The 25,947-nt window shown below is 45.3% G+C and overlaps 1 protein-coding gene across 6 annotated transcripts in view; it reads left to right on the top strand.

Annotated features, from left to right (window-relative positions):
• Positions 1 to 11,425, top strand: part of LOC119956124 (inactive ubiquitin carboxyl-terminal hydrolase 54-like) — a 150,739-nt gene extending 139,314 nt beyond the window's left edge. For all 6 annotated transcript variants that reach the window (XM_038783015.1, XM_038783009.1, XM_038783014.1 and 3 more), the window contains 4 exons: positions 1,020 to 1,153; positions 3,304 to 3,447; positions 3,637 to 3,832; positions 8,695 to 11,425. In XM_038783015.1, the coding sequence (XP_038638943.1) occupies positions 1,020 to 1,153; positions 3,304 to 3,447; positions 3,637 to 3,832; positions 8,695 to 9,443 (1,223 nt within the window). In that variant the 3' untranslated portion in view covers positions 9,444 to 11,425. The remainder of the gene's footprint in view (positions 1 to 1,019; positions 1,154 to 3,303; positions 3,448 to 3,636; positions 3,833 to 8,694) is intronic.
• The last annotated feature ends 14,522 nt before the right edge of the window (positions 11,426 to 25,947 follow it).

Raw genomic sequence — 25,947 nt, 5'->3', positions numbered from 1 at the left:
TCCTTGGTGACACCATCCATAGACATCTACTTACTTTCACATGTATGAGAATGACACCTTGATCTTTCTTTGATAAAATAACCATATTTGTAAAGCGTTTCCCCTTCTTTGCTTATTACCTGTTGCATTCTTTGGCACCTGGGTCAAGCTTCAATTTGACTTCTGTTGAGTTCTCCTTGTTTTCCAGTTGGTGTCAGCAATCCAGATTTAAGAATAGAGTGTCATTAAGATTTACCAGTGATCAAGAATCAATGCATGTTTATGTGCTTGGAAAGATTAATGCAGTTTTGGTAATAGAGTTTAAAACGATTATTTCTTTCATTGAAACACTCAAGTACAACAACTTCTAAGCTAAGTTTCCACAGCTTAATAAATATGACTTGTGCCCTGGATGTATAAAGAATTGTCTGCCAGAGCTAGGTCAGGCCTAAAGCTATTTTTGACCTGGTTTGCCATGTATTCAGTCCCAATGTCGCTAAAGGTGAAAAGAAGGAAACCAATTTTGGCTATTGTTTTGCAAGACTACATTTGGAGGCAGAATTTATACTTTATATTCAGGTTACCTCCTACATGATAGAAAATGTAATGTTCTTGCCAGTACCCTGCTCACGATTACTTGTATATCAAGGGAAGTAAGGCTTAGTTCAGTTGAAGTAACAGTTTGAAAACTTTACTATGTTGGAGAATCCCACAAATATTATATGCTCCAAGGGATCTATTGTCCTAACCTCCAAGAGGCACTTGCCCAAAGAAGAAAAATTGCAGTAAATTTCTTAATCGGAATATGGCAACAGAGAACAATATGTTAATGGTTCATATATTGTGATACAGGGTATGCTTGACCATAGGTGGGCAATGTACGTCATGTATGGAGCCATATTTCAAACTTTTTCTCGGTGGGAGGGGGTTGATGACCCTTTTGAAGACTCGGCTAATTAAAGACAGCTAACTTTATAACTAGCTATTTTTTCAGCTCTTTTAATATATTCATGTCTCCCTGATTTTTGTACTTCCTCTAGTTTCTGCACATACAGTTACAAGAAAACACTCCTCTTTACCTGGAAGAGGTCGATCAAAGACTCCAACCGCAGAGATTGAGCGCAGTGCTTATGCAGCAGTATCCTATGGGACACCTGTACCAGTCAGTACAAAGGTACTGAAAGCTCAGTAGGAAAAATATTTTTGTCTGTTCTCATCCTAAAGTATATTCAGAAGTGAATAGAAATTGTCCCTTATACCCTAATTCATAATGAAGTATGATATTGCCTGTCATCTGTTCTAATTTACATTGAATTGACAGTTTCTGACAGGCTATCGGTATGGGTGGTCTGGGGTTCGAAAACACCACCATCGTGAATTAGGGGTAAGGGGTGCCCTTTTGAATTGAAGTTAAAGTGCAAGTTCTACGGAATCTGTTTATTTCAAAGTAGTCCACTGCTACCAATTTGAAAAAAAATATTTTATTTTTTCAATAAAGATTTGAGTTTTTTTAAGTAGAAATGTGCTTGATTGTCAAGCAATGTTGCTGATGAGGCAGAACCATTATTTCCCTAACCCAAGAAGTCACTCCATTATTTCACTGGGAGTGGTGACTTTGCTTCAATATGACAGCAGTTGGAACTACTTTGCCATAGGGAAAATTATGGTTAGATCTTGCTCAATTGGGCAATGAAAACATTGTTTTACTGGGTAGCAACAGTCTCCTTATGGATCCTGCAGAAATGAAGCACTACAATAGAAGGATCTGTCTAAAGGTTGGTGAAGAGCCAGACATAACTATTGACGGAAAATGAGTCAAGGTTAAGAGCTTGTTGTTCTATTGCATCACATCATCATTTACATTGTAGCGGCATGAGAGTCCTTTGTGGAATTTCACTTCAACTCAAAGCTGTACTCCAAATAGTAATCAGTGACTCCATACCAAATAATATGTGAAAACAATTTTTACAAAACAATTTGATTAGTGATTTTTTTTAAATGAAAAAAGGAAGAAAAAAACACTTCGGTATACATTAAAGAAAGGAAGAAACACCACTTCATTGTCGCACAAATTGTAACCCCAAATTGGTCTGTTCAAGTTCAAAATAGTTTTTTAAAAACCCCCAAAATGGTCTTGTTTGAGAGTGCCCTAAAAAAAAATCTTTATTGTCACAAGTAGGCTTCCATTAACACTGCAATAAAGTTACTGTGAAAATCCCCTAGTCGCCACATTCCGGCACCTGTTCAGGTACACGAGGGCAGCACGGTAGCATTGTGGATAGCACAATCGCTTCACAGCTCCAGGGTCCCAGGTTCGATTCCGGCTTGGGTCACTGTCTGTGCGGAGTCTGCACATCCTCCCCTTGTGTGCGTGGGTTTCCTCTGGGTACTCCGGTTTCCTCCCACAGTCCAAAGATGTGCAGGTTAGGTGGATTGGCCATGATAAATTGCCCTTAGTGTCCAAAATTGCCCTTAGTGTTGGGTGGGGTTACTGGGTTATGGGGATAGGGTGGAGGTGTTAACCTTGGGTAGGGTGCTCTTTCCAAGAGCCGGTGCAGACTCGATGGGCCGAATGGCCTCCTTCCGCACTGTAAATTCTATGTATCTAAATTCAGAATTCTCAGCTGGTACGGGAATTGAACCCGCGCTGCTGGCCTTGTTCTGCATCACAAACCAGCTGTCTAGCCCACTGAGCTAAACCAGCCCCTGTAATGGTACAATTCCCCTGGTTCATGTATCACTAAATCAGTGAGTAACAGTGTACTGGGGGTGGACTGTCTGATCAGTCATTCCATTAACATATCTTACACTGTAATCTTCGATGGTTGACTGTTCCACTCCAGCTGCAACGCTCGATGCTGTGTTCCTTCAAGTCTAATCCCTGCCTTCATCCCAGTCTTGCAAGGTTTCTATCCAGACCTTTCCTAAACAAGAGTCTGACAACCATGAATCTTTATCAAATTCTTCTCACAGGCACTGCGAGGTTAGCAGACTTTGCTTTTTACACATCTTTCTGATGTCTCTCACCTGTCATCAATCAGGTTATACGATCCGTCAATCAAACTCCCTCTCCTGATTCCACACCATAGTTGACCAGCCATGTGAAACATTATCCATTATCCTGGCTTTCGGTTCAAGGGTCACCGAATGCCATAAGAATGGATTGCTGTTCATTCATTTCTCACAAATTCCCCATTTTTGCCCTTTGTGGATTTATTCTGAGCTCCTGCCTTTGAAAGGACATGTATTTTAATTTGCTATAAACTTCCACTGCTGGCCTTGAGTGTTCAATCAGTCCCATTTATTTTTTTCCTCTAACCTTAGAAGATGCAATTCAATGAATTTGCTCCAAGAGAAAATGAAGAGAGTGATGATTACAGTGCAGAGAATTTCCGACGTATTGCTCGCAGTCTGAGTGGAACCATTCTTCCTAACGGAGAGAATCCTGTGGCTACTTCTCACAGTGTTGTGAGTAAACTTCCTGCAGCAATTTTAGACCTGTAAATGCGAGAAAATGTTTTGTGCACATGAGTTTTTAAAATCTTAATGAACCCTCAGTGAATTGTTTAATATTGTAAAGGAGTTTAGGGGAATAAATTTGAGGCAATTTTTCTTTCTGCCATTACGTAAAGTCTCTGCATATGTTTATGTTGCAAGGAAACAACAACCCTGAGAAAACACGTGGAGCCTCAGAAAAGATCGGTCAGTTCCTCTTCCTTGACCACATTCCAAACTCCTTCCCATGATCCTCATGTGTTAACCTCTTTCCCTCGGCACCATCCCAACCTGTCACAGCACCTTTCGTCTGATCCATTGTGGCCAATCAAGGCTGGTGAGGCAAACAGAGCATCAGGTAATCTTGGCTTCTCAACTTGTATCTCCTTTAGTGTGTCCACAGTGTGTGTTTTTAAGCTTGCAGGACTGTCTGTCCTTGTCTGGTTGTTTTCCTTCCATGTTGTGTTGTTACCTGAGCTGCTCTTGAAAATATCAATATGGTAATGAAGTTACTGACAGAGTTGCTTTGCATGGAGAGTGTATTTACAATATAAGACTACATTTTGATGTTTACTGCCAATAAATGAAATAGATAGCATTGGTTCCACCAAACACCAAGGCATTATAATACCCAGCCTCTACAAATGGCAGCAGTTTGAGAAACATTAATGCACTCTAATTTCTGATAGGTTCTTGCCATTTGCTGTTTTTGTACTCTGAGACCTGCAAAACTTTTGCGTTGAAATTAGTGCCTTTATTGCAACAGTACTTCTTTAGATCTCCATCCCCGTCCCGTGTCATTCCACCCCTCTCAGTCATTCCCATCCCATCCTTTTTTTCATATAAATTTAGAGTACCCAAAAAGGGGCAATTTAGCATGGCCAATTCACCTAGACTGCACATCTTTGTGTTGTGGGGGCGAAACCCACGCAAACACGGGGAGAATGTGCAAACTCCACACAGACAAGTGACTCAGAGCCGGGATCGAACCTGGGACCACGGCGCCATGAGACAGCAGTGCTAACCACTGTGCCACCGTGCTGCCCTAATCTTCCCCTTTATACCCTCCATCTCGCCACTTCTTTCTATGCTATCGGCATAATAATATTACAATAATCGCTTATTGTCACAAGTAGGCTTCAATGAAGTTACTGTGAAAAGCCCCCAAGTCGCCACATTCCGGCGCCTTTTCGGGGAGGCCGGTTCAGGAATTGAACCCGCGCTGCTGACCTTGTTGTGCATTGCAAGCCAGTCCCTGATCCCCTATTCCATTCTCCCAATCCCACCCCATCCCCCACGTTGTTGTCAGGCTCCTTTACTTCCTACTGCTCTTTTTCTCCATTAACACCCTTCACCCCACCGCCATCAGCAACTGTTGGCAGCCGCAAATGACTCTCACACTCCAGTCAATACGTCAGAGTAACAACAACTAAAAACAACAACCACTAACTGAACCCCGAAGAAAAGTAAGACACTTTTTTGAGGGGCAGTGGGTGGAGGAACAGACACAGCTTTGAGCTCCACTCCTCATGTTTTGGAGAGTATTACAATCCCGGACTAGGCGCCAACATTTGCCAGGATACTGAACAGGAACAATGCTTAACAATAAAATGAAACACTTTAACTCCTAACTGATAGGACGACATAGTGGCACAGTGATTAGTACTGCTGCCTCACGGCGCTGAGGTCCCAGGTTTGATTCCGGCCCCAGGTCATTGTCCATGTAGAGTTTGCATATTCTCCCTGTGTCTGCATGGGTCTCATCCCCCTCAACCCAAAAATATGTACAGGGTAGGTGAATTGGCCACACTAAATTGCCCCTTAATTGGTAAAAAATAATTGCATGCTCAATTTTTTTAAAAAATAACTCCTAACTGATACCTCCTTCATCTCCAATCAAGTAAAACCCATTGGGTCAAAAGCCACTCTTAAGTACAGTTAGAAAACACAGTATTTCTTGCAGCTTTCTTGATAAATAGTTCTTTTAAAAGACTGCTTGAAGAGAGATCCTTTCAGTAAGTAACTTGCAGAACCCTGTGTCAGATCGATGCTGCATCTGACCGCCTTCTGCTAACGCTGCTGTTCAACTCGCAGCTTCTAGCAACTAATTCAAAACTGACTGCTACAGACCTGGCTCCTCTCATTAGTACATCATCCTTATCCCACTCAAATCCCATGACCCACTTAAGTTTAAGTACAATGTTTCTAATTATCTACTCCCCCAAAATCAAAACAAAAACCCATTAGGCTTCTCTTTGTTAACATAAGCATGACTTGAAAAATTATGACCCAGATTTACGACATCTTAATTGCACTTCCTGCAGCCACAAAGTCTGTATTTTAAACCAGGATTTAAAAAAAATTACTGCAGGAGATATATACACGCACTAACCCAGGCTTTTAAAACCATTACTGCAGCGAATACATGTACCAATTTCTTACATTTATCACATAGAGATTTACAGCACAACAAGAAGCTACTCGGCCCTTCTGTCTGTGCTGGCCATCAAGCACCTATCTGTTCTAATCCCATTTTCCAGCACTTGGCCCATAACCGTACTTTCTGATCTCAACAGATTCATCAGAAGAAGTTGAAATGTCTCCAATTTGCTGGGGTGGGGTGAGTTAAAAAGGACCCATGAGATGGGGATGGGATGCACTCCCGTTTCCCTGGCGGGGACGGTGCAGACGATCAAGATGAACGTGCTGCCCTGGCTCCTCTTCCTGTTTAGATCCATACCGATCTACATCACCAAAGCCTCTTTGCATTCAATAGGTTTGGCCCTCCCGAACTTGCATTACTACCACTGGGCAGCCAAGGTGGAAAGAGTGAGGGGATGGGTAAAGAACCCCGACACAGAATGGGTGAGGTTGGAGGAGGCCTCGTGTACAGGGATGACCCTCCGGGCCCTCACCACAGCAGCGCTCCCATCCCCGCCAGCAAAACACTCAACAAGCCCAGTGGTGGTAGCGACCCTGAGAACTTGGAACCCAATGAGGCAACATTTTGGTCTGACTGAAGTGTCCATCATGGCCCCCATCTGTGGTAACCCGAGGTTTGCACCAGCCATGCTCTATGCCACCTTTTAGAGGTGGAGACAGGATGGGGAGGACACTGACGTTTAGGGGCTTACACAGGTGACAGACTAACGACCTTAGAGGAGCTGACGGAGAGACTGGACCTACCAAAAGGGAATGAACTCCGACATCTGCAGGTCAAAAACCATCTCCGCAAGGAGACAGCAGCTTACCCACGAACCCCGAGAAACACAACACTAGAGCAGTGACTGGGTGCGGACAGTCTGGGGAGGGGAAACTGCGGGGACCTTTATAGACGACTCTGAGAAAGGACATGTTCCCCACTGGACGAAACTCGGGGTCAAAATGGGATGCAGAGCTAGGGACAGAAATAGGGTGGGGACTCTGGAGCAAAGCACTGTGCAGGGCCAACTCCACCTTCTCTTGCACAAGGCAAAGCCTCATGCAGCTGAAGTTGGTGCACAGAGCACACCTAACCAGAACCCGAATGAGCAAGTTCTTCCCGGAGATGGAGGATAAATGTGAACAGTGCCAGGGAGGCCCGGCAAACCACGTCCACATGTTTTGGGCACGCCCCAGACTTGTTGGGTTCATGGCAGCCTTCTTCGAGGCTATGTCCAAGATTGTGGGGGTGAGGGTGGAGCTGTGCCCAAAAGTGGCAGTCTTCGGGGTATCAGACCAGCCAGAACTATTCTGGGGAAGAGGACCGACGCCCTTTCCTTTGCTTCTCAAATCGGCCGCTGAAGAATCCTGCTCGACTGGCGATCAGCAGCACCACCCACAGCTGCAGACTGGCTGACAGACCTATTGGAATTTCTTCACCTGAAGAAGATCAAATTCACCATCCGAGGGTCAGAGGATGGCTTCCACAAAGCACAGAGGCCATTCACCAACTTGTTCCAGGACCTGTTTGAAGCCAGCAGCCAATAGAGGGTGGGGGCAGGGGTACACGAGAGCCAACGGGACCACAGGGAGCAGACAGGAAGGGGGCGGGGGGAGCATGCGAGGAAAAAGGAGGGGGAGACTGGAAAACAACCAACAGCCAGGGAGCCTAGAATAACACCACAAGTAAAGGAACCCTCAAGGGAATGCCGAAAACAGGACAGGAGGGTGGAGGGGTCGGGCCCAGCAACAAAAGGGGAGGGGTGGGAAAGGGAGAGCACCGCCCACTTGTAAATAGCAGATAACTATTCATTGTACAGATAAGGACCCTGAAACAAGGAATGGGTGGGGGGGACCGGCACAAAGGAAATTGACATGTATGTTGTAATCGGCACAATTGTCCTTACTGTTTGCATTAGTGTATAATATATACAAACTTCAATAAAAATATTTTTTTAAAAAAGGAAATGAGGCAGGGAAGGTGGAGAAAGACGGGGTGGGGAGCCGTTGGGAAGTAGCGATCATAATATAATACAATTCAATATTAAGTTGGAAAAGGATAAGAATCAGGATTAAGATCCCAGACCAGAAAAGGGCAAATTGTAGGCGTCTAAAAATTGAACTGGAGCAGGTTGATTAGAAACGCATTTTGGTGGGTTAAACTGGATGAAAAATGGGAAACTTTTCACCCAAGTTGATAGCACTTTCCGAGAGTCAGTGTTCGTGCAATGTGGCAAATAGACGTCTTCTATGCCGAAGATGAGTAATAAATGTTGCTGATCGATGGGGGCATTTATGTCATTTAAAAGGCGACTTGTGGAAGTGAGAGACTTGAACAGTGCCTTCCTTGTTCTGAATTGATCTAACATTGAACGCAGGTTCAATATTTTGCTCATATCTAAGGTGATAATGGACACCAAACAGTCCAGTAACACAGACAACTGTGTACTAAAGACTTTAAGCCAGATTCAGCGAGGAATATCATAGAGAAAGTGAACGTGTGGGGAAAGTATCAGTGATAAAAATATGTTTTGTGACTTCAAAAAAAATATGTATTCAAAATGCAGACCATGGTTAAAATTTCTGTGAGGATTCTTCTGATCTGCCGTAACCTTGGCAGAAGATCATTTGGGACAGCTATTTCTCGCAAGCTATCCCTAAAATCACAATTGATGATTGGGAACCTGTATGAAAGTTCTTGCGCTGGATGTTCGAATGTGTAATTAATGCAGTTCGTCTCTAATCAAAATTCCCCAGTAATTTTATGAGCTTAACTTCCTCTGTTTCTTGTGAAAGCAGACAAGAACATCGAAAAATTTCTGGCTGTGTTTGACCGGAGTGAAGCTCTCAACCATGAGAACTACCAGAGTGTTGCAGTGAATTATGGAACGCTGCCACGCTTTCAGAAGAGTTGGACCAAAGAACAGAGGCCCATCAGAAAAGATCAGGTGCATATTGAGAGTAAGAATACCATCAAGCAGAGATTGTCTCACAGTAACCAAGCTGTTCTGCCAGACAAGAGGAAGGTTGAACAAATTTGCAGAGATCCATCCAGCATATCCACATTGAACAGGCCTCCGCACCAGACTAGGACTGAGCTAAGCTACAGTTATGGTTCCTCTGATCATTTTGCTGAGCATCACCGACCTGTGCACAGCACTGGCCACAACCCTTTTCCAAAAAACAGCAATGTGGCAAATACCGTAAATCGTCAAAAATCACCATACAACACATCATCACACTCCAACACTCCAGGTCCAGTCCGTCTTGATGTTCCCCCCGATGAGGATTGGAGAAAGACTATTTATACTCATCCTCTGCCCAGTGAGAGGAGGCATTTGTCCCATCATACTACTCCAAGGGCCAACGGTACTGGTGTTTATACAAGGCGGCCATCCTTTGGTCGACTAATGACTGAACAAATTACTCCACAGCCAGGCACCAGGCGGCGTCAGTGTGCTTTATGCCAGCAGGTATTCATCGATGAGGCCATGGTGTATTGCAGAAACTGTACTGTGTACATGGCACGGTTTGAACCTCGACACTGATCCTTTGCGACTAATGTCAGCCAAAGCCAATGATCGTCTCAGAAGCAATTTATCTTGAAGAAGGTTATTGCTTAGAATAACCACTGGTACTGCCACTAACTGAGTAGGTTAACACTGTAAAACTGATCACTTATCAACTGTGGTGTTGAAAATTAGAAGTGTGCATTTGAGGGTTAGTGCATTTGAAAATGATGAAGGCTAAAGATTGAATGTATTTAAATAATAAAACCTGACATTTTTTTCAGTTACTAGTTTGGGATTGTGTTTAAAGTTCTGATGCTGGATGTAAAATTGCACTGCTCTCTTGTGGATATATAGAATTGATTTTTACTGCATCACTGTCATAGCCCCTCTATTAATTTGGATCTTTACACTGACAAAAAAAGTGCAGTGTTCTCTCCTGCAGTGTAATGATCTAAATGTCATTCGTGATTTACATGTCGAGTTGCAACAGGCATTTTCAGATGTAATTGTAGTGAAGGCAATTTAATAATCCATTGAACTCATTCCAATTCTACCACGTTGAAATGTTATGTATGAGAATAAATACCAGCAGGCCACTTGAACGTTGTATTTTAACTATACCTCAATTTCTGTTTAAGTCTTGGTGGTTCCAATATCTCAAACGTTATTTAAGGTGAGCTCAAACCTATGCAGCAGGATCCCAGCTACTGGATATTTAACATGTTCCACAGAAATTGCTCTCTCTGCTATTTTAGTAGAGGTGTTCACCATTTAATATAATCCAAGTTCCATTAAAAGAGTGGGGAGAGGAATTGCATCAATCCATTCAACTTCTGTATGCTGTTTGGCCTGTCCTGCCTCTCAACCCTGTTAATTATTTTAGTGGAGTGTCCGCATGGGAAATTATTGTCAGCTTCACCTGCAGCAACTTTGCTTTGTCAATTCTTGGGCCGGAAGGGGGTTTAAAGATGAACAATACACAAAATAATTCGCTGTCAGTGTAGGTTTAGTACAATTGTAGTTCAAATTTGGTTGCAGCCTGAGGTAGTACTCGTACTTGCCGTCTGTGAACAACTCGTTTTTTTTCTACAACACACATGAAGGAGTTAACAGACTGACTGCCCACATGGAAGAGACCTTGACACTTTATTCACTGTCCCATATATATGTATATAATTGAAATTCTACTTGATTGTAGGTCTGATGTGAGAGACAGCACAGAGGTACTGTTTCACTGAGGGCCACCAGAGATGAGAAGCTGCTGTTAAAAATAAAAAATGAAGGATGCAACTTGAAATGTAATTATTGAAGAAGCACATGTGTAACTGGTCATTTGGCATGAGTGCGATGGTGTGAGAAATTGGGAAAAGTTAATATTGATGTGTGAATATTGGATTGTTGGAAGGATGTTACAAGGCAGCAAGACAGTCATATTTAGAGGACTCATCCATCAGGGTAAAGCTTCAGTTGCAGGCCCACAACAGCTCCGACTCTGATTGCCTTTAATTTCCTTCTACTCGTCTGTTATTTTTATAATGCGTATGATTCTGATTTTTTTTTTTGTGGCACTTGTAAAGTTCGTAGTGACTTGCCAGTATCCAGAACTGCTGAAGATCCATGTGAAATGTCACCAGTAAATGCTGTTGTAATGTCTGCAGATTCATGACGTTGATCATGGTGAACGGGTATGGAGAGGTACTTTTCTGCATTGAGTACCCAGGCCATTCACACCCTCATGTATATTCGATCAGAACTCCCAATGATAAGCTAAAGGTGTACATATGTGGGATTAAGAGATTTTATTGTAGAAAACTGTTTACAGATTTTTACCCTAATTTCATACTTGTCTGCTTAGTAACAGCTTGATATTCTTGCTAATGTATTACTGTTAAAATGTGTACAGCTTTTACAGCCAATCAAATGTGAATTGGAAAATTTCTGTACCTATTGGTATTTAATTGCAGTGCTAGAAAATGCAACTCATATTTTTGCAATAAAGTATCCAAATGTGCTAATAATTGAGCCTGTCATTGTTTCAAACCCGATGAACAACAGGGTTAAGATGAAAAGCAACCGCTCTCTGAACCACACAGAGGACATCCTTCATGTCCTCATACCACCCAAAGGTTCTTCACAACTAATTAATTACTTCTGATGTATAGCTGTTACTGCAGTTCTGTAAGGCAACTTGACAACCAATTTTCTCAGCAAGGTTCCACGAACAGAATAAACTTAAATGTCAAGTTAATATCTTGATGGTATTGGTTGAAGTCGGATTCTTAGCCTGGTCATTGGGAGCACTCTCCTGTTCTTTTGTTCAGTGTGTTGGGATGTTTTTACAAATATTTTGAGCACCATGGACAGGGTCTTGGTTCAAACCTCAGCTGAAAGAGCGCATCTCTGACATCCCAGCACTGCCTCGGTATTGGACTGCAATGTCAGTTTAGAGTATTCGGAAAGCCAAAGGATTGGTCCCTGATGATACAGGGGCTATATGAACCAGTGGAATTCACTACCCCAGAGTGCGGGTGGATGCCGGGACATTGAGTAAATTTAAGGAGGAGATGGTCAGATTTTTAATTAGTAATGGGTCGAAGGGTTGTGGAGAACGGGCAGGAAAGTGGGGTTGAGATTAGATCAGCCATGATCGTGCTGAATTGCCTACTCCTCCTAATTCTTAAGTAGGTTTGGCAGCATCTGTGGAGAGAGAAACCGAGTTAAGGTTTGGAAGCCGTGTGACACATATCCCCCCCCCCCCCCCCCACAACCGCGAGGCGTTAACTCTGTTTCTCTCTCCACCGATGCTGCTGGATCTGCTGAATCTTTCCAGCATTTTTCTGTTTTTATTTCAGAGGGGCAGCACGGTAGCACAGTGATTAGCGCAATTGCTTCACAGCTTCAGTGTTCCAGGTTCGATTCCCGGCTTGCGTCACTGTCTATGCGGACTCTGCACGTTCTCCCCGTGTGTGCGTGGGTTTCCTCCGGAAGCTCTGGTTTCCTCCCAGTCCAAAGATGTGCAGGTTAGGTGGATTGACCATGATAAATTGCCCTTAGTGTCCAAAAAGGTTAACTGGGGGCTACTGGGTTGCGGGGATAGGGTAGATACATGGGCTTGAGTGGGTTGCTCTTTGTAAAGGCCGGTGCAGACTCGATGGGCCGAATGGCCTCCTCCTCTGTAAATTCTATGACTATGACAATTTACTAGTGAGCAATTTCCATGCTCAGTTCAGTAAATTCTTAAATCGTTTTGCACAGCCAGTTGAGATAAATTTACTTTTGTTGTATTGTGGAAAAATAAATGTGCATAACACACTGTGCTGGAGCACACGGGTCACAGTCCCAGAATGTCTCATCAGTTACAATCAGAATACTCCAGTCTGGGGTGATTTGGAGTGCAAGTGTATCTCCTAATAACTAATCTGCAAGACATTTAAACAAAGATGGGAATTGAGCCATATGCTGCTGGATCCAGGTGATTAGAAAGAATTGTACCAAAAATTCCCAATATGTGTTTGAGGAGAAAGCACCACATTAACACCTGAACTGGTATTTAGATGATTGATATTTGGCACAATTTCCTCCCTTCTGCCCCCCCCCCCCCCCCCCCCCCCCCCTTGGGAGCAATGGCATATTACAGCAATCATTAAGACAATGAAAATGGGGCATAGCTAACCGGGTTTAATGATTTGCTATCTACCTTTGTAATGTGATTACTGGGCTATCAAAATAATAAATGCCAATGGAACAGTTTTCCATAAACTTTGATCTCAAACTACACTTTATATCTGTTTACAAATAAGACACTGCGGAAGTATAAAGCCCTCGGTGGAATGAACATCCACAAGATGTTTTAAGATGTCAGTTGAGATTCGATGGTAATACTTGCCTCGAGTCAAAAGAATCCACTACAGAGACTGGCTGACACATAGTGCAGAACTGATGCTGTACAGTCAGAAATGTCATCTTTCAGATGTGACACTAAATCAATGCCCTTTCTGCTCCCTCAGGACCATGTAAAGCAGTGTTTTTCAAACTTTTTTTCCCAGGACCACTTTTGCCAACTTGTCGACCTTTGGGACCCACGTCACGTTTGCTAACCCAGCCTATCCTGCGATACTATTGCCCCAGGAAAGGGAGGGAAAATAAATGATCTAGTTTACCTGCTCTTACTCACTATCCAGTAGCTTCTGGTGCATTGAATTTATGTCATCATTGTGTGAGGACAGGATCATGTATGCCTATGATATCCTCCCATCTTATATGGTCCACTGTCCAGGGTCACACATGAAGGCTAGTTACTCATGAGAGATACTGGAGAGATGCCAACAAATGTGAACCTGCATTCATTGTGGGACACTGCCTTGAGGAATCAAAGAAGTGAAGGAAGAAGACTGAAGTGAGGAGAACAAGGTGGGAGAGAGCCATATGTGGTTCTTATAAATAAAACAGCCATAAATCTGAGGATAATGATACTAAAATCCTGATTTATAATTGGCTTAAATGCAATTCAATTATTTGATGCAGGTTATTTAGATTCAAAGTACTATTAGAAACAAGTTCACCAATATTGATGAATGCTGACAGCACTAACACTGGCTGACAGCACTAACACTGACCCACAGACATCTGACAAACTAACCGTTTATTAATCAGATCTGCTGAGCTTGGCAGTGAGTTCTCTGATGGTCTTCTGTTTTATGATGGTCTTTCTGCTGCAGGATGGTCTCCTGGAGGGGGGTGTATAGTCCCCTTGATGTCGTCCACTGGACCAAATAGAACACATGGGGTCCTGGTCCAGGGGGATTGAAGTGCAGATGGACCATGTCTTGAGCCGCAGCTTTGGCCAGGAGAGGAGAATCCGCTGAACGTGTTGCGGCCCGGAGCCACCACCGGGAAGAGGTTGGGGTGGTGGGGGGGGGAATGCAAGGCTTGTCGGAAATCCATCAAGTAATTACTCCCTTTAGAGGACTGAATTGATGTTTTAGGCAGAATATTCCCTGCAGGCATCTGAATGCTGACATTGGGAAACTGCGTTAGAGGTTGATGGATTCGGAACACCGTGACCCTTAGCACCACGACTTTTTTTTAAAAAAAATTTTTAGAGTGCCCAATTTTTTTTTTCCAATTAAAGGGCAGGCAATCCACCTAACTTGCACATCTTTGGGTTGAGGGAGCGAAACCCACGCAAACACAGGGAGAATGTGCAAACTCCACACAGACAGTGACCCAGAGCCGGGATCGAACCTGGGATCTTGGCGTCATGAGGCAGCAGTGCTAACCGAGCACCACGCCTGCGACCCCCATTTTGAAAAAGCTTGATGTAAAGGAATCCATGGCAGTATTTTTTTGAAGAAGAATAGGGGAGTATTTCACACCGTCGAGGTCATCATTCATCCCTCAACCAACACCACTAAATCAAATTAAAACACTCTCCTTACTGTTTGTGGGACTTTAGGGTGTCTGTTTCCCAACATTACAATTGTGAAGACATTAGGCACAGAGAATAAAAGAGCAAAGATGTTACGTTGAACTTGCATAAGACACTAGTTTGACCTCAGCTGCCTTCAGTTTTTGGTGCCGCACTTTAGGAAAGATCTGAAGGTATTGGAGAGAATGCAGAAAAGATTCACCAGGATGGTTCCTTGGATGGAGAACTTGAGTTATGCCGATAGTTTGGAAAAGCAGGGACTATTTCTCCTTAGCGTAGACAAGGCTGACAGGAGATTTGATATAAGAATATATAGGGTCACAGGGAGAAGGCAATGGAACGGCACTGGGTAAATTGCTCATTTGGAGAGCTGGTGCATACATGTGGGGCCAATTGGCCACTTCCTGAGCTATACGATTCTGTGATTACTCAGTTGACAAACCGTTCATCTTCATGTCACATCTGGATCTGCTAATCATAAATCCGTGGCTCTGGTTTCTAATGGAAACAGTTGCTCCTATTCCCTCATCAAAAATCCTCCTAATTTTGAACTCCGCTATTAAATCTCCCTTTATTTTCTCTGCTCCAGATTTTCTCGAGGGGAAGGGAATTCGGGGAGGGAGGGGGAGGGGGTTCGATGTTAATAATGGAAAGGGGCAGGTCAGGCTCACTGGGCAGGGCCCGGTGGTATGATGATGGTCGATAAGAAGGGGGGTAAGAGACTCCCAGTTAAGACAGTCACGTAGAATGTGAGGGGGTTGGGAGGCCCAGTCAAGGGTGCTTGCGCACCTTAAAAGTTTGAAGGCAGATGTAGCAATGCTGCAGGAGACTCACCTGAGGGTGAAGGACCAAGTGAGACTTAAAAAGGGCTGGGTTAGTCAGGTGTTTCATTCTAGATTTGACGGAAGAGCTCGAGGGGTCGCGGTAATGGTCAGCAAAAGAGTACGATTCGAAGTGGAGAAGGTGGTTGCAGATCAGGGGGGTAGGTACGTAATTATGACAGGGGTGCTGGAGGGGAGGCTCGTGGCCCTGTTAAATGTATATGGTCCTGAGAGGGACGATGTGGGATTCGCAAAGAAGGTGTTTGGGACCATCCCTGACTTGGACACACACAAACTGATAGTGGGGGGGTGGGGACTGGAACTTGGTGCAGGAGCCAAAATTGAACAGGTCATCGCCGCGCTCGCTGGCTCCGTCAGGGGGGTCGAAGGCGCCGGCTGGGCTAATGGTGGAAATGGGAGGGGTGGACCCTTGGATGTTTCTGCACCCGAGGGAGCAGGAGTACTTGTTTTTCTCAGCGGTCCATAAGGTGTACTCGCGGATTGACTTTTTCAGGGTGGGGAAGGCGCTGCTGGCTGGGGTAAATGAGTCGGAGTACTCGACAATTGCAATATCAGATCATGCTCCGCATTGGGTGGATATGGTACTGGAGAAGGGGATGGTACAGAGACCAGGGTGAAAGTTAGATGGGGGACCGAGGGTTTTGTGACAAAATTGAAAAAGTAATTGAGGAATATGCTCGTTTTAACTGCACGGGTGAGGTGTCAAGGCGGTTGTCTGGGAGGCTTTAAAGGCATTGGTCCTTATGAAAAAGAGGAAGGAACTCCAGGTGAACTTTGACCCACTATCTACCAGGAAAGCGGTACTCCAATTGAGGTGAGCAAGGGGGCAGTTTACGAGTATGGAGAGAAGACGGGCCGTGTGTTGGCGGGTCAGCTCCGTAGAGAGACTGCGGCAAGGGAAATCGCCCAGGTGCGGGACAGGGCAGGGAAGTTGGTCGTAGCTCCAGATCAGATTAACAAGGTCTTTAAGGAATTCTATGAGAGGTTGTACAGGTCAGAGCCACCTGGGGGAGGCCGGGAGATGCAGGAATTTCTAGATGGGTTGGAGTACCCGAGGTTAGGGGAGGGGGACAGGGCTACATTAGAAGGAGCGATAATGGAGCAGGAGATAAAAGGTGCGATTGGGAGGATGCAGTCAGGGAAGGTGGCAGGGCCGGATGGGTTTCCGGTGGAATATTATAAAAAATTCAAAAATAAGCTGGTACCGTTGATGGTGGGGCTGTTTGAGAAGGCCATAGGGAAGGAGGTGTTACCACAAACCTTGGGGCAGGCATCGATTTCCTTGATACTTAAGAAAGATAAGGATCTGACGGAGTGTGTGTTGTATAGGCACATATCACTTTTAAACGTGGACGCGAAGGTACTGGTAAGTAGGCTGGAGGAGTGCCTCCCAAAGGTGACAGGTGAAGATCAGACAGGGTTTGTGAGAGGGAGGCAGCTCTTTTCGAACATTAGAAGGGTATTGAACGTCGTTATGGTACCGGTGGAGGGGAAGGAAACAGAGGTAGTTGTGGCATTGGACGCCGAGAAAGCGTTTGACCGGGTAGAATGGGGGTACTTGATGGCAGTTCCAGAGCGGTTTGGAATTGGACCCAGATTTGTGGACTGGGTAAAGCTATTATATAAGGAGCCGAGGGCGAGTGTTCGCACAAATAATACCAGCTCAGAATACGTTCCTCTCCACCGTGTGACGAGGCAGGGACGTCCTATGTCCCCCTGCTGTTTGCACTCGTGATTGAGCCATTGACCATCGCATTAAGAGGTTTGGGGGTATGGAAAGGGATAGAGCATAGGGTGTCCTTATATGCCGATGACTTAGTATTGTACGTGTCGGAACCAAGTGTGTCAATAGGGGGAATACTGGAGCTGCTTCGGGTGTTTGGGTCTTTCTCGGGGGACAAATTAAATCTGGACAAGAGTGAGTATTTTGTGATGTCTCGGCCAGGGGTGGGGGCAGGGGTAGGGGGGCTGCCATTCCGTAGGGCAGGGACTCACTTTAGATACCTGGGGCTGCAGGTTTCCCAAGATTGGGGGGGGGGGGGGGGGGGGGGGGGGCTCCGTTGGTATAACATTTCTAGTTTGGTGGGGAGGGTGAAAGCTGATCTGGCAAGGCAGCATGGTCTCCCTCTGTCACTGGCGGGTCGGGTACAGGCAGTTAAAATGAACGTGTTGCCGCGATTTCTGTTTATTTTTCAATGCCTGCCAATTTTCCTGCGAAAGGGATTTTTTAGAGATTGAGGGATGATTATCTTGTTCATATGGGGAAGGAAGGTGGCCAGAATTTAAAAGGTGCTACTACGGAGAGGAAGGCAGGCAGGGGGTTTGGGTCTTCCGAACCTGATGTATTATTACTGGGCGGCGAATGTGGAGAAGGTACGGAGCTGGGTCAGAGGGGATGACTCCCAATGGATCAGAATGGCGGAGAGTTTGGGTAGGGGGTCGGGATTGAAGGCGTTAGCAACAGCGCCGCTCCTGACGGCCCCAGGGAGATACTCAGGGAGTCTGGTAATAATAGCTTTGTTGAGAATTTTGAGGCAGTTTCAACAGCACTTCGGGTTGGGGGCAGGGTCAAGGGAAATGCCGATTTGGGGGAACCATAGATTTGAGCCAGGGAAGTGGGATGGAAATTTTCAGAGATGGGAGGAGAAAGGAATTAGGACACTAAAAGATTTATTTCTTGGGGGTCATTTTGCGAGATTGAAGGAGCTGGAAACGAAGTATGGGCTGGAGCAGGGGGAAATATTCAGATACATGCAGGTTTGAAACTTTGCCAGAAAGGAGATACAGAGCTTCCTGGTGGAGCCGGTCTCCACATTGCTGGAGGAGGTGCTGACGACAGGGGGACTAGAGAAGGGGGTAGTGTCAATGGTTTACGGGGCTATTTTGGAGGAGGAGAAGGCGCGGCTAGAAGAGATCAAGGCAAAGTGGGAGGAAGGCAACCTCGTGCGCGAGGTTGGGGCTGATACAGCTGAAGGTAGTGTATAGAGCACACCTCACGAGGGCGAGGATGAGCCGATTCTTTGAAGGAGTAGAAGATGTGAACGTTGTGAACGTTGCGGGGGGGAGGGGGGCTGCAAACCACGTTCATATGTTTTGGTCCTGTCCAAAGCTGGAGGATTACTGGAAGGAGGTGTTTAAGATAATCTCGAAAGTGGTGCACGTTAAACTGGACCTGGGTCCCTGGAGGCCATATTCGGGGTGTCGGACCAGCCGGGGTTGGAAACGGGTGCAGAGGCAGATGTTGCAGCCTTCGCCTTGTTGATCACCCGAAGGCGGATCCTGTTAGGGTGGAGATCAACCTCTCCACCCCGTGCACTGGCATGGCAGGGGGACCTGCTGGAATTCTTAATGCTTGAAAAGGTCAAATTTGAACTGAGGGGAAGGATGGAGGGGTTCTACAATTCATGGGCGTTATTCATTATGCACTTTCGAGAATTGCATCTCATCAAACGTTCGGGGGGCTGGGAGGGTTGGGGGGAGGGGGGCTGGGAGGGGGGGTTGGAGGGGGGGAGGGGGGCTGCTGGGAGGGGGGCTGGGAGGGTGGATTGGGGGAGGGGGGCTGGGATGGGGGCTGGGAGGATGGGGGCTGGGAGGGTGGGGGTGGGGGAGGGGGGGCTGGGAGGGTTGGGGAGGGGGGGCTGGGGAGGAGGGGGGCTGGGGAGGGGGGCTGGGGAGGGGGGCTGGGAGGGGAGGGGGGCTGGGGAGGAGGGGGGGCTAGGGAGGGGGGGCTGGGGAGGGGAGCTGGGAGGGTTGGGAAGGAGGGGGGGCTAGGGAGGGGGGGCTGGGGAGGGGAGGGTGGGTTGGGGGAGGGGGGCTGGGAGGGTTGGGGCTGTGGGGGAGGGGGGGTTGGGAGGGTTGGGGGAGGGGGGTTGGGAGGGTTGGGAGAGGGGGGGGTGGGGGGAGGGGGGGCTGGGAGGGCTGGGGGAGGGGCGGCTGGGAGGGTTGGGAGAGGGGGGGTTGGGGGGAGGGGGGGCTGGGAGGGCTGGGGGAGGGGAGGCTGGGAGGGTTGGGGGAGGGAGGGTTGGGGAGGGGGGGCTGGGAGGGTTGGGGAGGGGGGGTTGGGGGGAGGAGGGGCTGGGAGGGTTGGGGAGGGGGGGGTGGGGGGAGGAGGGGCTGGGAGGGTTGGGGGAGGGGGGGCTGGGAGGGTTGGGGGAGGGGGGGCTGGGAGGGTTGGGGGTTGGGGGACTGTATGTGTTAATGGTGACTAAGGGTGATTCCTGATTCCTTTTTGTCATTTATTTATGTTAACATGCGGCCCAATGTCTGGGGTTTGGTGGGAGGATGGGATCGTTGTTATTGACATTACATTCGTTACTGATTATTGTTTATTGTTGGGTGCAAATTTGGGAGAAATGTGAAAAAGGAGAATAAAAAAATATTTTTAAAGTTTTCTCTGCTCCAGTGTGCACACAAGTGAAGACCTTCATCCCTCATATCATATTGGTAATTCACACCCGCTCCAAGGACTTCCTAACGTGACATTCCCAGAATTGGACACACTGCCCCAGTTAAGGCAGTGATTTATAACGGTTTACTTAATTTCCTTGCTTTATATACTCCGCACCCAGTACAAGTTCCTGAGTGCTCCCAGCGCTACTCCCCCTAGTGGTAGGATAGCGCTACTGCGCTTACAAAGACAGTGTGAATTAACATATATACATCTATATTACATTCACCACAAAGGCTTCTTGGAAATGTAACGTTTCCATGGCAAATTTGTAGAAAACTTGTTGCTTAATGTTTGAGCAGCAGATCCCTCCCTGCCCTTTCATTACCCCAGCAAGGGTGCTATACGATGATATGATTAACTTTTCCATTACCTTGGCACTGTCTTTTCTACGGTTGCATCTGGCCTGATTAGCTGAAAGAAACCGAACATGCATTGTGTAATGTGGATGAATACATTCTGCTCGAAATATGAAGTAAGTGTTTGTTCAAATATATCATTAATTTCTCATCCTGATGTTACATTTTAATACAAGCAAAACTGAATCTTGTACTTTAGTAGCTCAGGAGAAACAATGCTAATGCATTTTCATTTAATTTGTGATTATTGCACCTTAAAATTGTTTGTTTTAAATTCAATGCAAGGTTTAACTGTTGTAAATAGAAATTTCAATTTTACTTTTATTCACGAGCTTTCCACACGCGACATGGTTTCTGTTTATTTGAGATTTTGCTTGCAAAAAAAATGTGATTCTCCCCCAACCTCTCCTCTTCCCCCATCCTAGTCTGTATCTGCGCTTCAGCCTGGAATGTGGGATTAGTCAGAAGGAGCACCCTCTATGTCAGTCCCAGCCTTCTCTTTATCAGAATCACCTGGTCAATTCCATTCACAATTTCAAATCCTGCTCCGTAAGCTTGATGCTGAACAAAGCATTGGATGTTGTTCCCACTATCAGCCATGTGTCCAAAGACTATCGACAGGTGTTAGCGCTGCCCTCAAGGGACAAGAGTCATCTCAAACTTTTTTAAGGTGGATTGCTTTATTGGTGAGAATGTGAGGGATTTGCTATATCTGATGAAGCTCAATTTCACAAACTACATGGCCTTACATGAAACACATTGTCTGAGTAGACACATATTGCCCAATTCATTTTCAAATGGTTCTCAATTTGCTCTTAAACCCTCCACTGCTGCGCATATTAATACTAAAGGGTCAAGATTTATTTCAGAGCTACAGATCACATGGGACATTTCATAGAATTTAGAGTGCAGAAGGAGGCCATTCGGCCCATCGAGTCTGCACCGGCTCCTGGAAAGAGCACCCTACCCAAGGTTAACACCTCCACCCTATCCCCATAACCCAGTAACCCCACCCAACACTAAGGGCAATTTTGGACACTAAGGGCAATTTATCATGTCCAATCCACCTAACCTGCACATCTTTGGACTGTGGGAGGAAACCGGAGCACCCGGAGGAAACCCACGCACACACAGGGAGGATGTGCAGACTCCGCACAGACAGTGACCCAAGCCGGAATTGAACCTGGGACCCTGGAGCTGTGAAGCAATTGTGGAATCCACAATGCTACGGTGCTGCCCGTTCCCCTCTGCCTGCTCCCTCATAAGGTTTTCTATTTAAAGACTGTTTTAACTGGCTCTGACCTTCATCTCCCATATCTTCATTTGGGTCAGCCAAGTCAAGCATTTCATTTGGCATTGATGCCTTGAGATGAGCTCTCAACAGGAGTTGGAAACTGAGAACTGACCTCCCTGTGACTTCTGTGGACTTTGGATGCTGGCAAACTTTAATGAATGCAGTTATTTATGGATCTGTTGTTCATTATTTCCCAGTGTGGAAATGTGCTCCCAGCCCTGAGCAGGTTTACTGAAATGGATACCTTTTTAAAAAGCCCCTCTGCTGAGGGTCTTGCAAATGTCGGGGAACTTTTCGAGCAGCCAGCATGGACACGGTGGACAGAATGAGAACTTCATGGTGCAAGATTTTATGGAGAGTTGTATTTTTTAAAATCTATTTGTGTTACAGAAAAAACGGTGACATGTTAATTTTCTTTATTGATTAGTTTACTGTGGGAGATACACCCTCTTCATACCAGGCACGCTTTAAAAATTTAGAAGAATAACATGACCATAAAGAAAATATACTCTTGTATCGCTCACACATGTATTAACTTCATTTAGGAAGTGAAATTAAATTGCAATAACTTCAATTTCCAATACTTTTGTTAAAATTATTTTTTTATCCAACTAAGGGGCAATTCAGCGTGGCCAATCCACCTACCCTGCACATTTGTTTGGGTTGTGACCCACGCAGACACGGGGAGAATGTGCAAACCACATGGACAGTGACCCAGGGCCGGGATCAAACCCGAGTCCCCGTGAGGCAGAAGTGCTAGCCACTGTGCTACTCCTCAATTTCCAATACTACCCGTTGGTTAGATTGTGCCCTACAGAACAATGAACATAAAGTGTTTAAAATAACCAGTCTTAACAGTCTCTCATGTAGACTTCTAAATGAAAATTCACCCTAGTGCTGCAACTGGAAACTGCAAGAAGATACAAAAGTTATGTAGATATGTAGACTGTTTGCGATCAGGATTTCTGAGCTAGGAGAAGCAGTCAGCATTACACTGTGACTGTCACTTCTTTCCACCTGGTTATTATTTGTTATGTCTTGCTTTGGGGAAGCACGGTAGCATGGTGGTTAGCATAAATGCTTCACAGCTCCAGGGTCCCAGGTTCGATTCCCGGCTGGGTCACTGTCTGTGCGGAGTCTGCACGTCCTCCCCGTGTGTGCGTGGGTTTCCTCCGGGTGCTCCGGTTTCCTCCCACAGTCCAAAGATGTGCGGGTTAGGTGGATTGGCCAGGCTAAATTGCCCTTAGTGTCCTAAAAAATAAGGTTAATGGGGGTTGTTGGGTTACTGGTATAGGGTGGATACGTGGGCTTGAGTAGGGTGAACATTGCTCGGCACAACATTGAGGGCCGAAGGGCCTGTTCTGTGCTGTACTGTTCTAATTCTAATTCTAATTCTAATTCAGCGACTGCACCACTGACCAAGGTCTGTGATGGGAGCTGCTGACTGTTTAGGAATTTACATTCTTTGATTTCTATAATGTACAAAGTAGTTAATATTCCTTCTACTCAATCTTTGTGTTTGGCATGACCGAGTAACTGAAGTTTTGTGTTCTTGGGAGTTTTAGCAGTAAGGCTCTAAGAAAAATGAAGGCCACAGTTGTACGATTTGCTACTATGCTTGATTTTTCAATTGACATCTAAATTGTAAGAAGGTGTAACAATTTGTGCCTGTTGATGGGGCCCTTTTCCCACCTTTTCACTGCTGTGGCAGAGGCTGTAATACTCTGGTCTCAGGGAATCCTCCTCCCTTGTTGCGTTGAACAACCTCTAAACTGTGGAACCACATGTTTCCCTTCATCTCACCTATCACAGGCCTTTAAACCCAAGGCCGCAGCCATCCACACTCGTTCCTTTATTTTCTCGTGACTCCTATGCTCCTCGGCTTTGCTGGCATTTATCTGTTCTTTACCCAAGTTTTCCAATTTAAACTATAATAGTGAGCAGTGTGAGGAAAACAAAGGTAGTCTTCAGGGATTTATATTTGTGTTGGCAAATATTAGAAATAAGGTATACTTTTAAGTGGGTTTAATTTAATGTTTCTGTTGTTACTCTACCCTGGGCAAGTGCGCGGTCAATTCCAGACCCACATGCCCCAGAGTCATAACACAAGTGAATTAATGAATAATTCTCATAAAAATTCCTGATAATTCTGGCCCTTGGCTGACTGATAATTACAGTCACCAGGTTTGTAAGTTGAAACCCAGTTGAATGACATTTGCAGTAACGATAAGTGCAACAGCACCCTTAAAATACGTTTTTAAAAATGTGTGATGCCATTTTACTACAGTGTGGGAATCGAGATTCGAAGTGATTTTGAACAGTTTGCACACCGGTCAAGGCAAAGAAATCCCAATGGGATTGGTGTAAAATGCTGGACTGGAATTGCTGTTCAAAGTGGAGCAGAAGCTTTTGTTTCAAAGGTCATTTGGAAAACATGGGCTGGATTTTGGAATGCAAACCGCTAGGGAAAAGCACAAGTCTGAGAGAAGATTTTGACGGCTGTTTTTGTGAATGGAGTTTGGAAACACTTGTGACAATCATCTGGGGGATCCTGGAGAGAAATTCACAAATACTAGCTTGGGTTCAGTGTGGGGAGTGTATTTGACCAACATCATCTTATGTGCTTAAAAGGGACTTTGTGTTAATGAGACTGTTGTAGCTTGAGATGTACTTTGTAATCCATGTCAATCCTAAAACTTGTGTAATTGTTAAGCGAAAGGAGTAGTATAGGTGTATTATATTATAAAGCTTCTCTGAGATTGAAATTAAAGCAATAGAGCTAGTCGCAACTTGAGACTTTAATTGTTTCCCTCTCCACGGATGCTGCCTGGCTTGCTCAGTATTCCCGGTGTTCTCTGGTTTCATTTTGGATTTCCAGAATTCGCAGTGTCTTGCGTTTGTAATGATGAGATTGTTTTCATTGTGTCAACAACAGGCATCAGCCAAATCGAATGCTGCAAATTCTTCGATCAGTGGTATTATACTGCACAGTAAATGTCAGCTTCACGTTGGTACCTATAATGGGCTGAATATTTGTGAAATATTCTCAGATATGCTTGAGTTTGTTACATACTGTCATCGGTTCAAAAGTGAAGTGAACTAATGCATGCTTCTGTTTTGCTCCCATTTATCTGGTTTACTTTGGCACACACTATTATGAAAAATGAAATGAAAATCGCTTATTGTCACGAAAAGGCTTCAATGAAGTTACTGTGAAAAGCCCCTAGTCGCCACATTCCGGCGCCTGTCCGGGGAGGCTGGTACGGGAATCGAACCGTGCTGCTGGCCTGCTTGGTCTGCTTTAAAAACCAGCGATTTAGCTGAGTGAGCTAAACCAGCCCCTGGTTTATTAGCTTGCTCGCTGAACAATAAAAGATCAGGCCAACCAATCTCTGTGCACAATTGCCAAGTTTAATTTAATAAATCTAGCCATTTGCGGATTGGTGAGAGAAGATGGTAGTGAAAAAAAGGAAGACTTGCATTTATATTTCATGATTATCAGATATCTCAAAGCGTTCTACAGTAAATTAAGTGCCTTTTGAGGTATGATCATGCAACAACCATGAACAGCCTAATCACGACCAGATAATCTGAGGAATAAATATTAGCCGGGGCACTGGGGAGATCTTTCCTGGTCTTCTCTGAAACAACTCCATGGGTTCTTTTTTACACCCACCCTAGGAAGCAGGTGGGGCCTCAGTTTAACACCTCACCCAAAAAACAGCACGACTGACGATGCAACGCAGGACGTCAGCCTTAATTTCTGTGCTTCATTCTTGGCGTAAGACTTGAACCTGGAACCTTGCAACCTACTGAGCCACAGTTGCCTGAGTGTTAGAAAGCCCTAACAGGAAGGCCCGATTGACCAAGTTTACCCTACCTGTAACTCCAATATCACACACTTTAGTTGACTCTTCATCTCCTCTGAAATGACCCAGTAGTCCGCTGCCTTGTGCAAGCCATCACTGAATAAAGGTTCGACCTTACTTCCTCGGGGCTACACAATAAAGATGTCCTTGCTGGTGCCATCCAATATTCCAATAACTAATATTAAAATATATATTGTTTGGGACCAATTCCTATGTGTTCCCAAACATGTATTTGTATAATGTCACTATGATACAGCAAGAATATATTTAGAAGCAGTGTGAGCTGATTAGTACTGGGTTA

Source organism: Scyliorhinus canicula, chromosome 22 (genome assembly GCF_902713615.1).
Source record: "Scyliorhinus canicula chromosome 22, sScyCan1.1, whole genome shotgun sequence".
NCBI classification, from domain to species: Eukaryota; Metazoa; Chordata; class Chondrichthyes; order Carcharhiniformes; family Scyliorhinidae; genus Scyliorhinus; species Scyliorhinus canicula.
The sequence above is the reverse complement of the archived record's forward strand: the minus strand, read 5'-3'. Positions and strand labels throughout refer to the sequence as shown.